A 16389-nucleotide genomic window follows, 5' to 3' on the forward strand; every position below is an offset into this window, starting at 1 on the left:
CAGTGGGAGGAAGCCTTCTGTCTATGGTTCTGTGCCAACAAGGCAAATAGACTGTTGAGCCCAGGAAGATGGTAGAAGAGGACCTATGGGTGAAGATACTATGTGGCCCTGTGAGGGTGCCCACTGAGTGAACAGGAAGAACTACCTAGTCTGAGGAATGCTGGAAAGTTGTTTTTTAATGCCAGAAGGGGTGGAGTTCTTGTGGCTTACCTGGAGGCCTAAGTCACCTCAGTGACCCCAAGCACTGAGAGCTGGAGGCCCACCAGAGAGAAACAGTGGGTCGGAAAGGGAAAGTTGAAGCAGGTGCATGCCCAGAAGGCAAGGGAAATACGGCCATCTTTTTAACATGCCTACTTACATCCAGGCTGGTTTTGTCTTCTAAAAGATTGTCACAATTTGACAAACTGCTGCTGAAATGCTGATTATGATATAATGAAACAAACACAGCTTGAGTCACTGACAACTGCATTTTATTAAGAACAAAAAAACCTCACAGTATCTCACAGTTATCCTTTTACATACAGCACAGCAGTTAGGCTTCTGTTATTCAGTATCTCATTCTACACTTTAGAAAATGTCCAGTCATTGCCAAGGGTGTTGACGAAAATAAAAAATTAAATTCTCTACCCAGCAATCAAAAAAATAGTTAAGCTAGCTACACAGTTTTCTGAAGTCAGGTAAGCTATAAATAAGAGGTATATGGTGGCATTCATCAAAGTGGGGGTGTTCCCTGAAATGCTCAAGTATTGATGAATGCTCACAAGATCTAATGCCTAAAGGAACAACATGCCATGCTGTAGAGTTTAAAGTGCAGTTATGGTCAGAAAAATGACAGTAAAAATGGCCCGCTTCTTACTCAATTTCTCTGCTTCCTGTGTATGAGTCAAATCGTTAATGTAACAAGTGTTACTCCCGTAGGGCTTTGTGCATCATTAACACAAGTAACAGCTCAATTCGGACTGAGGAATCTTTGTTGCTGGTGATAACGTAAGAGGCAGAAGGCCAGCTGGATTCTCATATCCCAGGGGAGGATTGCAGTGCAGGCAATTGGAAAAAAAAACACCATTTGACTCAAATTGGCACATTTGTACTGGGATTAGAGAGAGAATAAATACCAGAGACCACAATGTCAAGATATGTAGTCACTTTTTTGACTATATCTGCAACTTTTAAAAGGCTAAAAATCAAAACTTTGTCAAAATTATTCTTTGACTCAGAAAACCCACAGCTCATCTCAATAGTGTGATGGGAAAGTCCCCGAACATGTGAGAACTCGGTAAATTACAGTATATGTAAATCAGGTCTCCAGGATTTATCAGCTTCAGACCTGCTGTTTCTGGCACATTAACTTTCACCAGCCCACCAGCCTTTCTATATTTTAGAGCCCTAAAAGGATTCTGTCAAGAAATTGCTTAGAATCATACAAGATAATTTTCCCAGTTCCATGCTCTTCACTATTTGTGCCTAATTAGTCATTGGAAGCTTGAAATTGAAACCTGCTTTCTTTCTGTAATGTCCTCGTTGTATACACTGGCTTGTTGTAAGGTTGCTTGTAGTTTGCAGAGTTGCTGATGGGCACGAAATTAAGCACATTGACAATAACAAAACAGTTTGCTCATTCTGAATGCTGGGCTGGAAGAACTGGTTTGTTACCGTAGAACAGCTCATGGGGACTGGATTCTTTTGGTGCAGTGCCCATGTCAGCTAGGCAGAGCACATAGTTTGTTATAGGTTGTTCGTGGGTGCTGGGGAGATGACAATTTAAATTTTTTTAAAGCTTTTTAGAAAGCTAGAAGATTGATGAGCACAGCATAAAAACCTAGCTTGGTAGATTTGTGTGTCTTTGAAGAATAATTTAAAAAAACCTATGTGAAACCTCTACAAAAAATTTCACATTTTGGCCCTTCCGACTTTGAACAGAGTCCCTTTGGGACTGGTGAAACAGCACTAGTTAGGAAGGCCTGAAGGACAGTATTTGGGAATATATTTGCTAGCCACTTTCCCTTGCCCTAATGGTATGGTGGAAGCTGGGGTTTGGAAGTAACTGCACCTATGAAATTAGTGTGGTCTAGCTATTTCTAAAAACTACAGCAGTTGCTGGAAGACATTATAAATACAAAACTCATTTGCCTTGCCATCCCAATTCGTAGAGATCACGTGCAGTAATGTTATACAGTAGTGAACACATCCTGAAATACATACAATATAGTGGTGAACACCAAGATTCTTTGAAAGCATGTGTCAGGCAGGGGACTGGGCATGATAAATACAGCCCTGTGGTGGAGACCTAGCTTTTTGTCCATTATATAGACCAGCCTGGCATTCCATGGTACCTCAGTCCTGCAGGAGTAAGGACATCGTCAGACATCTGTTCCAGTCCTATTCACTCTTTACTAAGTTCTCAAAATGCAGAGATGTTGCCACATTTCTGCCCTAATTTTACTAAAGCAAAATTGCCCTGGCCTTTGTTTTTAAAGTAGTATTAAACTCTCCTCCTGTACTCTCCCTTTTCTCTATAATATGCTCTCTTCAAAGACAGACTGTGACATTTCTTTGCTTGTCAGCTTAGCGTCCTTTCATCTAGTCAACTTTATTTTTTCCCTATGTCTTTCTTAGACTACAGGTCAATACAGGCTCAGGACTGCATCAGCTTTTGAATCTGAGCACCAATCACATTGATGTGTCAGCACAGCTGTGGGGTTAAGTTCACTTGTAGTCTTGGTTTGCATGCATATTCAGCAGCACAGTACAAAATATTGTAGGTCATACAGAAAGACTGGTTATTTTAACTTGTTTTGGGGTTGGCAATAGTGAATTTAAACACCACTGGAAAGTCTTTGGAACATGGAGGACATTCACCACCAGAGCATAGGGTTAATGTTGTACCTAAACTACATGATAGGGTCACCGTAAAGCTCCATTATATTACTCTTTACACTCTGGTAATTGTCCTGTTTTGGTGCATGTAATTTCTGATCCAGGAATATAAAACTTGTCATACTGGCCGTATTCATTATGAAGTATCCTTGCAGAAGGCTCATACCACAGTTCTCATCACTGTGTATTATGCTTGAAACACACAAAAGTCAAAGTCCATTGCCCAAGTTGCTTACAGTCTAATTCAGGTGAAGGACAGGTAAGTTAATGATTCAAAAGTGAAGTGGACATACAGGATTTGTCAGGAGACGAATGGTGAAAAGCTACTGAAAAGGGATGTGTTAAGGATACAAGAGAGCTCACGAGGAGCGCAAGAAGTGGGAGACAGTTTCTAGGCATAGGGGATGGTGACCTGAGACAAGGTGCAAAGCCCAGAATGGGAAGGGGCACACTTATAAGAGCAGCTTGAACATGACGTGGAAGTAGGGTTGCGAACCCTCCAGGATTGTCCTGGAGTCTCAAGGAATTAAAGATTAATCTTTAATTAAAGCTTACATCGTGTGATTAAAAACTCCAAGAACATGTCCAACCAAAATTGACAACCCTATGATGGAAGGAGTGCAAAAGCTAGTGAAGAGATTCAGAGGGAGTGATGTGATTGGAGCAGCAAGAAGGGAAGATGACCTTAGCCACAATGTTTAGGATAGCATGTAGCAGAGAGAGGAAATGTGGACAGACCCCAAAATCTAGTCTTTAGAAAAGAAAGGATATTACCTCTAAACATACTTCATACCACACTAAGGAGAGAGAACTGGAGTCTGCATTAAAACAGGATACATAAACAGCAAAATCACGGCAGTCCTCAACTCAAAATTGGGCAGCTTGCAAAAAAACCCAAAACCACTAAAGCCCAAAGTCACTGAGAACAAGCACTCAGAGTAGTGTAGGCCCCTTGGTAGTACGGGGCATGGAAGGAAAGAAACACTGGCTTTGAGTTTCCCAGAGCTTTTTAGTTGGCATTGTGCTCAAAGGCGAGATGATGTTCAGAGAAGGAGGTGCAGGAGACAGGAGGGGAGTCAGTGCACAGTAGTTAATATAGCTGGCAATTAGAAGAGTCACCTCAACAATCTGTGGGAGAAAGAAAATGATTAACGGTAGATCAGTTAGAGGGAAAATGCACTTTGGTTTCCAGCACCCATGTGCAGAGAAATTGCTGAGTATGGCAATGTCTGAAAGCTGAGTTGCTCTATTTAGGGCTGAGCGAATACATTTAGGGCTGGGTTGAATGGATCAATCAGTTTGAGGCCCACACCCATGAGGGGCTTCCCAGGTTGAAAGCACAGGAGGGTTAGTGCAGAAAGGAAAGGAACAATTCCTTTGGAAATACACCAAAGGCCTAGCAGGTTTTAATACACAGTTTTTCTGCTGCCAGGTGGAAGGGACCTATTTTGGTGTTTGTCTTATACCCACCTTTGGAGCTGCCATTCTGAAAAGTAGTTTTTCAGTGCTGTTTTTCCCAGAACTCCTATCCTTCCCCTGACTGACTACAATCATGAAGTCATCCCGACAGCCTCCAAAGGTCAGCACAGACGGGTATGCATAAGATAGCCTTAAGTGCTGCAGACAATGGAGAGAAAGTTCAATCAGCAACTAGATTCTTTTAAAAGAAAAAAAGTTTCCCCAAAGAGTACTCTTGTTATTTGCTTAGGCAACATCAGATTCCCAGTAATGAAAACAGCTGTAAGCAGCTCTGCTGCACTGAACAGAATGTCGACATACTGTTAATAGTCCAAATTTACGCCCCTGTTTGGGATTTAGCTTTATTGGTAATTCAGATAACAAAGAAACATCTCAGCCTAAGCTTGATCCCCGTATTAGGCTGTTCCTAAGATTTCCCTGCAAGCCCGGTGCCTAGCTGCCTCTGAGAGAGATAGTCCAACCGTTTTAATAGCCTGGTTGGAATTAACAAATTGCATCTGCCACTCTGACTCAGCAGTAATGACCCTGTATCTTTATGCACGGTTCAAATACAGAAAACCTTTTCCATCTCTAACTTCTGTGTGTCAAATCCTGGTCCCATTTGAAGTCAATAGAAGTTTACCATTGATTTTAGTGTGGCCAGGATTTTACTCTATGAGTCAAGATTGTGGGAATGTACTTCTGCAGGGACGAAGTTATTTTTCTCAATCAACATGCTTCACCATACCATAGTGTTGTAATCCAGTATGCTAATGCCATCTTCATTCACAGCTATCCAAACTGGACAATCTTCCAAGGGAGAAGGAAGGACAGGCTGGGGAAATAATAAATAATTTATACAGGTATTTATACAGCAGCGCAAAAATAAGAAATTTCCACCATATTTCTTGGGTATTGAGGACAAGCTAGCAGGGAACTGAGATTCCTGTACATTAGCTAGCCTGACTAAATTTATTTAACTTGCAATAGCTACTTCATCATTGCATATCTTGTAGAACTGATCCCAGTGACTGATATAATCTTGTTCATGAGAATAGTTCATCTCCATGGTTTTAAAATCTGTTTTCTTTTAAAAATTAAACTAAGTCAGCATACTGAAAACTGAATGTAATGCTGGTCCAAGATGCCAGTTTGACAGTCATAGTCTATTCAGGTTCTTGTGTTGCTTCCATCACCATGGGGTCTGAGGCTGACATCCTTTGTTCTTCCACAGAACAGGTACACTGTGGGCAGCAGCAATGCAGGTGTCCCTACACGGTCTTCTGTCAGTGTGCTTCAGTCCTGTCCTCAAGTAACAGGGTACTGCAGCTCAGTGTCCTAGACTGATATTGCCAAGAGGCCAATTAGTGCCAGTTGTGGGGTATCCTAAGAACTAGACTCAGATTACCAATGCATTTTACCTAGGCCATCAGAAAGCAATGGTCACTGTCAAACAAGGCTATATCTGAGCCAGTGATTTAGATGAGACAAACTCTCTAGCCTATTAGCAATCCCCTGAGCTATCCAGTACCTCCACAGTCATTTCCCGTATACAGTATTTATAACATGCCAGAAATCCTGGGGGAGGTGGCAAATCTATGTCCATCAGAGAATTCCAGCCAGAGGGACAATGGTGTTTAGAATTTATTTTGTGTGAGATGTGTTACTGAGCCTTGACATGGACTGAGGATATCCAGGGACTAGAGTTTCCTTCTCAGGAAACTCTATGCTTTAAATTAAGCAACTCAGAACTGCTAATTATTTAACATGAGTTGTGCTCATGTGTGAAGGTTTTTATCTCATCAGAATGAAGTCTGTTTTATCAAAGACAATTCAGATTGTTTGGTAAACACAGGAGACACTGTGTTGTGCATTATTGTTATGGCTAATGCCACTAATTTGTCATGGGACTCTGTGCTGTGTTATTGTTATGACTAATTCATAGTTCTGGCAGTGTAACTATCAGAAAAGTGTCAAACAGATTGTTCTTTAAACTCTGGATGGAATTATTGTATCTTCTGCTTTTCAACCCCACTGACTCCAAATGCTTGTGATCTTTCCTGCTTTTACTGGTGACAGCCACGGAATTTAAGGAAGCCTGTATGCTCTCTGAACTCAAAGGAAACTTCCAGTTTAACTGCACACAAGGGCAGTACTTTTACTTTAAGATTTTATTTCAGAAAGTCAAGTACTTTGATTGCAAAGCAAGAGACCAAAGGATCACAACTACTATCTGCAATTAAGAGCATGTCTACACTATGACTATACTGGCATGGTAGGTTGGCATGGGGTTTTTCTGTCAGTGTAGGAACATCACCTCCGTGAACAAAATTAACTGTATTGACTGAAGTCCTCTTCCACTGACCTCACTATGTATATACAGGGTTTCATGCTGGCATGGCTGTGTCAGTGAGGGCTGTGGTTTTTTGCACATTCCTGACATGGCTATACCAATATAACTTTCCTGTGTAGACCTGGCCTTAGGGTATGTCTACACTGCAGGCAGGTCTGATTGCTGCACATGTAGACATACCCAAGCTAGCTCACTAAAAATAATAGTGAAGCTGTGGGAGCACTAGCTAGCCATTCTAGTATAAGCCTGCCTTGTACCCTGGGTACCAATTTGGGTGCCTAGCCCATGCTGCCAGCTGTGCTGCTGCAGCTTCACTGCTATTTTTAGCAAGTTAGCTTGATCTGAGTTAGCTCAGGCATGACTATGCATGTAGCGATCACACCTGACAACTGCAGTGTAAACATACCTTAATATGGGAGGATGTAGTAGACTAGGTCTCTAAGTTTAGGATGGTTGAAAGGTTAGAACAAACTGCTAGAAGCCAGGACTCCTGGGTTCTGTTCCTGGCTGTGCCACTGATGTGATTCTTGGAAAGTGAACTTAGCCAATCTGTGCTTCAGTTTCTCTCTTTGTACAGTAGGGATAGTAATACTGTTTGCCTTCCTCACATGAGAACAGGGATTGTTGCACAGTGTTACCTACAGAATTGAAACATCGGTTCTCTCCATTTACATGTCACTAGCTACAGGGTATGATTTACAGAGGTTTTTTCTTTTTTCTCCTCTGGTAAATACTTAAGGAATACTATTTTTTAAACTATGTTTGCTCTTGTCATCAAAGGCACAGTATTGATCCATAAGGATTTGTCTACACAAACACACAGTTTGCAGCAAGCTGGCATGTAAATCTGCCCTGCACGAGCCTGCTGCGTACTAAGTGTCCATGTAGACCCTGCTGCTACGCGCTAAGGAACTTTTATGGTGTCGCAGCAGGGTTCATGTAGACAATTAGTGCCTGGCAGGTTAGTGGAGGGGAGATTTACACTCCAGCCTGCCACAAACTAAGTTTGGTAGACAAGTGCTGACTCCTAAGATCTTCAGCGTGTAATTTGTGGCACTCTAGCAACCCCTAGTGTCTCTAAAACATATTTGTCTTCTCTATTCCATCTAAACAGATGGGAAACTAAATACAGCTTGGTCAGCCAGATGGAATGGTATGGAAAGTGCTGTACCTCTAAATAACTTCCAAAGGTGGGGAGAACGGGTTCCCCATGAGGTATGAGCTCTTTTAGCAAAGACTGTAATAGAAGCTGAGCTGAACAAATTTAACTTGGGGGGTAAAGAAACAAAGTACTCCAGCAAGAAGCCACTTGTGATTACCTTCGCAGCAAATACCTTGGCTCCAAAGAGAGGCCATTTCCGGGCCACTGTCAAATAAATTCTAATGCATTCTAGTGCAGAGCATCCCTGCAGCATCATCCACTTTGTAGCCAGCCAGTCAGCCAGCCGCCTGTGGGAATCCAAATTACATTATAACATTTGCTCATGTCTTCAAATAACTTATTATAAAAATGTTACATTTATACAGTGTTTTTCATCTTGAAGGGCTGGAAGCATCTTTTAAACTACTGTAGGCAGAGCTGCTAGCACCACCTATTATTTAAGTTGCCCAAGACATCCTAGGATAAGATCTTATTCAGTTGTTCATAAGTTTGTCAGACTTTAACCATTTGGGCTGAAGTTTTCCATGCTGGGCATCTGCCTCAGGCTGAATCTTTTTGGAAAATTTTAGCCAAATGGTTCAGTCATCTAGGAGAAGGAGGCTAGGGGAAAATACATTATCTCGTCCAGGTTAAAAAAAATCTGGTGACCTTTTCTTTTTAAAGCTCCAGTGACCCCATGCTTTGGAGCAGGGATTTGAAATTTGGCAGGGGAGTAGCCTCCGTGTTAAGGCTCTGCTTTTTCACATCTCCATGAAAATCTACCCAGATTTGGTCAAGTCATAAATACACGCTCAGAGACTTCTTCAATTCTAGTCACTAAACGCTCTGAAGATTTCATCCTCCGTGAGCATGCTCGAGTATCTCACAGCTCCAAAGTACAACTAGGCTGCACATACACCATCCTCACAGAGAAAGTGAGTGTGCTCTATACCGTCACAGCTCCTATTTGGGACTAAAGTGTGCATGTGCCATCCTCACTGAGCATGCTCTAGGCCAGGACCAGACTGTTCCTGTAATTGCTGCTTCAGGGTGCTCTGAGCCAGGATGGAGCTGAGCACTGGAAATGAGAGCAGGGAAACTGTTTCTCCTGTGCTCTCAATGACTCCCTTGCTGACGCCCAGGCACTGTGGAGGAGGAAGCTGTCAGATTTGAATATAGAGGGGACAAAAGCCATGCCAGAGGGGTAGGAAAGGATTTGATTGGGACAAGGAGTGTGATGAGATGGGAAGAGGGAAGGAGATAAACTGTGACACTAGGGGCTAGAGGAAGGATGACTGGGACTGGCTGGGCATTTGAGCAAGGAGCCTAGGATTGGGTAGAGGCAAGGGAAACTGGAACTTGTTGGGCAAGGAGACTAAGACTAGGAGCTAGGGGGAGATTGGGATCCAGTAAGTGAAATGGATCAGATGACTTGGAGCCAGTTGGCTGGGGAGGGGACACTGAGATTGAAAAAGGAGCTGGGGGGACTCTGACTGGCTGGATAAGGAATGTGGGACTAGGAACTAGTGTTTGGGGGAAGAACAGAGCAGGGGGAGGAGAGACAGATCTGAGAAGTAGTTGGAGTGCAGGGAGAGAACTAGGACTGTCTGGGTAAAGAGACTGTGATGAACCAGGGAGACGGTAAACGGGGCAATGAGTGGGGGAGGGGAAGTGGAGATCGGGACTGTGCAGGGGATGAGACTGGAACTGGGAGCCAGATGGAGGGAAAGGGGGGAGTGGGAACTGGGACTGGCTGGGCAAGGAGACTGAGATTGGGAGTCAGGGGGAGATTGGGACTTGAAGAGTGAGCCTGGAGGGGGAAACTAGATCCATCTGTGCAAGGAGACAGGGCCTGGGATGAGAAGTCTGAGGAGTAGAGACTGGCACAGGGTAGGCAAGGAGGATAGGACTGGGACAAGGAGACAGGGTGAGGAAAAGACAGGACTGGACTAGGGACAGATTGGAAGGGATGAGGCAGAAGGAGTCAAGCTTGTGGGGGAAGAGGCAGAAGTCTGTGCCCACTAGAGCACACTCCCTTCCAGAGGCTAGAATGGAAACCAAAGATTCTGAGTCTCACCATTCCCCTGCTGTCAGCAAATATCTGTGATAACCACTGGTAAAGGGTGTGTCTCAGTCTCCTCTAGTGCTGGTCCTGTAGGATAACACCTACTGTTGCTAACAGTTACTCCGTTAGCTCCAGTGGCAGAGGTCTGTGCTGTTGACCTAAAGGTTCCAACCCTGCTGATGAACCATGTGGGTGTCAGTATGATGCTGGATGATGGAATTTCTGTATATTCAGTTTGGTTTATTTAAAACCTAGGAAATTACACATTAAAAAACGACATTAGAAGAACATTACTAAGGTTGCAAAGTCAAGCAATCAAAAGTTAGGAGATGCCAGAATTAAGTTTGTCTGTGCAACCTTAATTTGGCCCTCTTGTGCATATGCAATATGATACAATCTTTAATTATATGTCAGTATTTTTTCCACAGGACCCCTGCCTCCTTCAGTGCAGAGGAAGGAACTGCTGTGGGCATGATCAGGATTTTGTTGTGAAGGAGGCTGATGTCTGTAGGACTCCTGTGTCTTTTGTTGCAGAAATTGGAAGATCTATGGCAGTGGTGGGCAACCTACAGCCCACAGGCCACACGCAGGCCATCAGGGTAATCCACTGGCAGGCTGCCGGAGAGTTTGTTTACCTTTGCGCGACCGCCCGCAGCTCCCAGTGGCTGCCGTTTGCCGTTCCTGGCCGAAGGGAGCTGCGGGAAGCAGTGGCCAGCATGTCCCTGCAGCCCGCGCTGCTTCCCGCAGCTCCCATTGGCTGGGAACGGCGAACCACGGCCACTGGGAGCTGCGGGCAGCCGTGCAAATGTAAACAAACTATCTAGTGACCCGCCAGCGGATTACCCTGATGGGCCAAGTTGCCCACTACTGATCTATGGTGAATGAGGCAGGGAATTGCAGGAAGAGAAAGGATGATCTCATAGTTAAGGCAGGTGAATGTTGCCCTGGACAACTGGATTCTATTCCTGCCTCTTCCACAGAGTTCCTGTGTGAATATTAATTGTTATTATTATTTTATTTATTATTATAGCAGCACTTAGGAGCCCCTGTCATGGACCAGGACCCCACTGTTCTCGGAGCTGTACAAACAGAACACAAAGAGTCCCTGTGCCTGGTCAGCTGACTTCAGTTAGGTTTAAAAGAGGCATTTGGGCCTGGGGAAAGAGAGATTGAGTGAGAAAGGGAGACCTGGTGAGTCAGAGCTAGAAAACTCCAGGAAGCAGGTGCAGTGGACTGCCAAAATTCCCCTCAGAGGGGAAGCAGTGGGAGACTGAGTGGTAAATGGGAAAAATCCCCTGAGAATAAAATCCCAGGGTGACCTGAAGAACTGTAATCTATAAAAATAATTTATATTAAATTAAAAAACATATTAAGCTGTTTGCTGTCAAATTTTAAAGAACATAAATCTACTGACCTGGTGCAAGTCACTAGCTAAAGCACCTGGAACCAGTTTGTTGAAGTGCTAACCCAGCTTTTGACAACCTTCTGCAGGTACAGCAAGAATATTTCATTTATTTCAGTTTGTTCAATGAGTTCAGTTCAATGACTCTTTCACTGAAACTTATGAAACTGACTGGAAGTTGGAAAAAGCAGGAAAGCTTGTTTTCCTCTTCCAATCTATGAATAAAATCTAACTGTGAGAGAATGAGATCTATTAATTCTAAAATTTTAAGGGACATGTGACCAACAACAATCAGTTCAATTCACTAATTACAGACAATACTTTCTTTGTTTAATAAATTAGTTGGTTTTAATTGCAAAACATATTTGATAAATTTACTTTTTTCTTCTGTATCCAGCCAATTTAAGATTATTTAACTAATAAAAACAAACTGATTTTAAAATGCTGTTTTTGTGCATTTAATTGAATTTCAGTTTCCATCCAAAAGCAACTTGACACAAATCACAAGTATAAAAACTAATTTAGTAAATAAGAAATGCATAATTCCCCATTTTCTAACATAATAAAGTAAAAATTAAGAATCTGAATAAGTGTATGTTAAGCTATGTAGTTGCTTAAATAAATGGGTATAGCTGTATCCTGGTTAGCAAAAGAATCACCACATTTCATGTAAAGGCTATATTTAGTTACAAATCAACATGTTTGAATAGTTATCAACCTATCAGAATCAACCTTTCTTTAGGAAAGTAACTGAAGTACAAATGCAAAACCAGATTAAAATTCTCTATTTAAATCAACATTTTCTGCTTCCTGATTTAAATCACTTTCATTTAACTCGGTCCACCTTGGAAGAAATTAACAATTCTGTCTTCGGAACAGGGTTTGAATAGTGAGCAGTAAATATGGCCTGGGGCCACACATTGAAAATGTGGAGAAAATAAAATATTGAGTAGCTGCTCATTGATTGTACACTGAACGAGGCAGGGATCCTGTGGGGAGGAATAGTATGCAATAATGTAACTGACGACTGTATCATAATGCATATGCACCAGGGGGCTGAACTAAGAAAACCTTAATTCTGGTATTTTCTAACTGTTGAGTGCTTGACTTTGCAACCTTAATAATGTTCCTTTAACTGTCTGTGTAAAATATAGGGATCACTTCACCCACCGCAGAAGTGCAGCCCCTTCTGTAACAAAAGCACATCAGTTTAGCAGTGCAAAGCAATACTGCACAGCAGTTCAGGACAGGGAGTGATGGAGAACGGAAACAGTGGAAATGTATAGTCTCAGAGGATCTATGTTGGAAGCTCCCACACCTTAACTGAAGGGGTGATGTTGTTGAATTTTTAACAAAGGTTTCCTTTTTTCAAAATGTTAGTCAGTGAAGTTAGCGATTTGGTAGGATCTTATGCCATGGTTGTGCAGGAGATAGAGAGGTTCTTTGCTTCCACATTATTATTGTATTGTGATAATTTCTAGGAGCCCCAGTCACTGACCAGAACCCCATTGTGCTAGGAACTGTGCAACAGTATCTGCAAAATCTCAAATAGTAGCTTTCTTCCATGTGGTAGAAGCCTGTCTAACCCAGGCTGTCTTCTCCCAAGGAGAAACCATTTTTCAGGTGCATACCTTAGTACCATCATCACCTGTCACTTCACAGTTAGACCGTGGTAAAGTTAAGCAGCATGTCTTGCTATGAGAACATGAAATCTGCACCAGTTCATTCCCAGGTAGAGTTAATATATTAGTTCTGATCAATAAAGCCCTTAAAAGACTTAGGACCTGCCTATCTCGGAGATTGCCTTGCTTCCCCGACAACATAGCTGAGATCAGTGGAGTCCCCTGAGCTAGAGCTCAGTTGGTACAGATGCGGATTCTTTTTTAAAAAGTGATGCTTAGACTTCAGAATTCACTCTCTCATGGTCCAAAGAAGCCCAGATTTGTTGAACTTTAGGGCATACTTCAAAGCCCATCTATTTGGCCAGACATTTGGAGAGAGTTGTGGTTTGGAGGGAGTTCAGATAGGGCATGGCTTTTGATTTGGGGCATATCAGGATTGTTGGAGCCAAGGTGGGTAACACAGGTTTTTTTAGACTGGCTTCCTTTGTGCATAGACGGGTGGCTTGTTTGCGAATTCTGTTTTAGTCTAGGTTGGCTTGTATATCACCTTTCAAGGGTATCTATTGCCTGGGATCTGAGTTCTTTTTATACTTATATGTTGAATTCAAAATAAGTGTGTGTATTTAACTTGACAGTTTCTCCTTAAACTTTCTTTCTAAATAAGAAAAGGGATGGATGTATTATGAAGTAGCAAGTGGTCTATTTTTTTTCCCCACAGCAAAATTTTATATAACCGAACAAGGCCCATTTTAGTCTCACCTGAGATGCTCAGGGGTAATGTTTTGTTTGTAGCATTTGGGATAGAATTTGTCCAAGACCTGTTGGAGAAGATGTTGCATTTTGGACTGTGGTGTCCCCCCAGGGCTTGAAGATACTGGTCGATCCAAGTCTCCATATTCCACCTGCACCAGAATGTTAAAGGGTTTTGGTTTATATCACAGTGAAAAATGACAAGGTCTCGCATCAATATCCTTTCCATACAGAGCAAGTGACTCTTAGGGATAGGCCTGCCCAGGAAATTTCTTAAATCTGTGGAGGGTGCAACAAGATTTGGGCCAGCCACTCTGTGTGCCAGACAACTGAACTCTATGTATTGCTATTTTTTTCCCAGTTGGCCAATAAAAAAAACAGCTTATTTGTAAACTGCATAGGCAAGATTGCCCAGCCTGCTGCAGTGCAAAATTGCTAGAGATATATGGGGGAGATTTCTCCCTGCTTAGGGGAACTCTGCTGGAAGAAAGGGCTCTGCTCCCTCCAGTGCCGGCTGTTCCCCATAATCCCCAGTAAGATCCCCAGGGATCTTAAAAGCCTGGGCTGGGTGGAGAGGGGATTCCCCCACTGGGGTAAGGTCTCAGATGGATCTCATGCCAATGGCACAAATTAAGGCTATTCCTTGCACCTTTCACCTACTCTGGAGCTGACGGAGTGATGATCAGGGTTCCACAACTAGTTCCCCGCATCACTCCCACCCCCACTGTACTCGAGCTCTGCTTGAACAAGGTGGAGAGCCCCTCCCCCTCCCCCTCCTCCTCCTGTGCCTAAGGAATGTCCTTTTCAGGGTACTTTTCCCTGATTGGCTTCGTGAAGAGACTCACCATTTGCTTGAGCCAATACAGCAGGTCAGTTAAAGTCCAGTAAGACACAAGTGTCCTGTCTACTACAACAGCACTTGCCACGCAGTGTGAATAAATCCACAGTGGTAATAGGGTACATGTAACTTACATATGGAGGCCTAATTTAGGACCTTGCAAGATGCTTTCCCTGGGTGAGGTTCTAGGCTGTTAGCAATATAACAGGGAGGGCTCAGACCATGAGGCTAAGAGCAGAACAGTGATGTTTTAATATCTCCATCAGAATGGCTGTGCAGAGCTGTTTTGAGGCTTTCCCAGGCTGGCTGTGTTTTCCTCAAGCTCTTGCTAGAATAGAATTCCTTTGAGGGAATGATGGATGCACACATGCAATCAAAGCAGTAAACATCATCAATGACTGTCTTCCTGCAGGAGCACCTGCAACAGACTATCTTATCCCCTCTTTTTGTATTAAGACCGTTGCACATGGATAACACTGCTTCTTAGCTTGGTTTCAGTTTTTCACTGTTTATGGTGAATAATTTACTTGAGTGATGTTGGTTTGGCATGACGTGACTCATTCTGTGTGTGAGCAGTTTGATAAGAAACACCATCTCTGTTGTAGCAGCCCTAATTGCTTAATTGAGGGAATGCAATGTACAGCTTGGCTGATGTGCAGCCCAACTAACTGGGCAACAGGACTTACACTTACAATAGAGCACATGAAAATGGCAGGGTCATTGTAGCATGTGGGGAAAGGGGTGTGAACTTTCTCCTATCCTTCTGCCCCAGGTTCTTTATAGAACAGAAATAAACAGTGACGAAAGATCACCACCAGATACCCACATCTTTCTCTTTGGACAGTCCAAAACAAAGCCTAAAGAGATGGTTTCCCTAGCGCAGGGTTTCTCAAACTGGGGGTTGTGACCCTCAGGGGGTCGCAAGGTTTTTATGTGGGGTTGGGGGGGGATGGTCATGAGCTGTCAGCCTCCATTCCCAAACCCTGCTTCGCCTCCAGCATTTATAATAGTGTTAAATGTAAAAAAAAAAGTGTTACTCCCACAGCACACTGGGCTGGTTGCTCACCTGAGCCATCAAAGCCACCATTTCCAGAGCCAGCTCCTTATTGACAGGGAACCTCCCACTGGCTATTTCACTGCTGACCTGGAAGGCCAGCAGCAACCGCTCTCTATCTGTCTCACCTTTTGCCTGGTTTCGAAAATACAATCTAAAAAGGAGAGAAATGCAGGAGAAAAGGTACCAGGCACTAGCTGCGAACAGAGTTGAAATAGTCATTATTTTCAAAGTGAGTTTTGTGCATTAGAAAGGAGTTGTACTGAGAGCCCTGAAGACTAAAGCCCTCTGTTCATGGACAAGGAGAATAGCTTTTGAAGCCATTCCAGTCTGTGAGCCATCCATTTACTGAAAGTGTCTAGTTAGCTTAGCAATATTTTATAAAACTGGGGGAAGAGATTCCCTTCCGTTAAGTACAGACATGGATGGTATTTATTAGATGGCCTTTAACTCCTCCACCTATCACAGAATCCAGATCTAGCTCTGACGAAGCTACAAAGAGAGTATTGCATGAACCTGTCGTTCCATTCCCTTACTTGTGTATGGGTGCTGATACAGAAAACCTTGATATTTAATTCTTCAGTTCCTAAGGAGGGCTTACTTTTGCTAGCAGTGTGGAACCCTTCAAAAGGATGTCATGACCTCACCCTCACTCACAGACAGCTCTCCATTGGCTCCCTATTCCTTTCAGAGTCCACTTCAGAAATGCCCTTCTTATGTATGAAGCCCACCATGAACTCAGTGCAGCTCTCCCTATGGATCTGTCTCCTACTTCCCAACTGTCCCAATTCATCTAGCATCTCTCCATTGTCATACAAGAGCCTCCTCC

General features: G+C 43.1%; 1 protein-coding gene across 3 annotated transcripts in view; it reads right to left on the reverse strand.

Annotated features, from left to right (window-relative positions):
- Nucleotides 1-453: 453 nt before the first annotated feature.
- The window catches only part of PLEKHH1 (pleckstrin homology, MyTH4 and FERM domain containing H1), an 83928-nt gene continuing 67992 nt past the window's right edge, over nucleotides 454-16389 (reverse strand). For 2 of the 3 annotated variants that reach the window (XM_084629885.1, XM_084629886.1), the window contains exons 24-29: nucleotides 15573-15714; nucleotides 13678-13820; nucleotides 8008-8137; nucleotides 5084-5170; nucleotides 4348-4494; nucleotides 454-4005 (exon numbers count right to left, since the gene is read on the reverse strand). In XM_084629885.1, the coding sequence (XP_084486011.1) occupies nucleotides 3811-4005; nucleotides 4348-4494; nucleotides 5084-5170; nucleotides 8008-8137; nucleotides 13678-13820; nucleotides 15573-15714 (844 nt within the window). In that variant the 3' untranslated portion in view covers nucleotides 454-3810. Of the gene's footprint in view, nucleotides 4006-4347; nucleotides 4495-5083; nucleotides 5171-8007; nucleotides 8138-13677; nucleotides 13821-15572; nucleotides 15715-16389 lie in introns of those variants that run through there. The other variant, XM_084629887.1, reaches the window with a different exon arrangement.

The sequence above is a fragment of the Lepidochelys olivacea genome (assembly GCF_965140295.1).
Source record: "Lepidochelys olivacea isolate rLepOli2 genome assembly, chromosome: 6".
Classification (NCBI taxonomy): domain Eukaryota; kingdom Metazoa; phylum Chordata; order Testudines; family Cheloniidae; genus Lepidochelys; species Lepidochelys olivacea.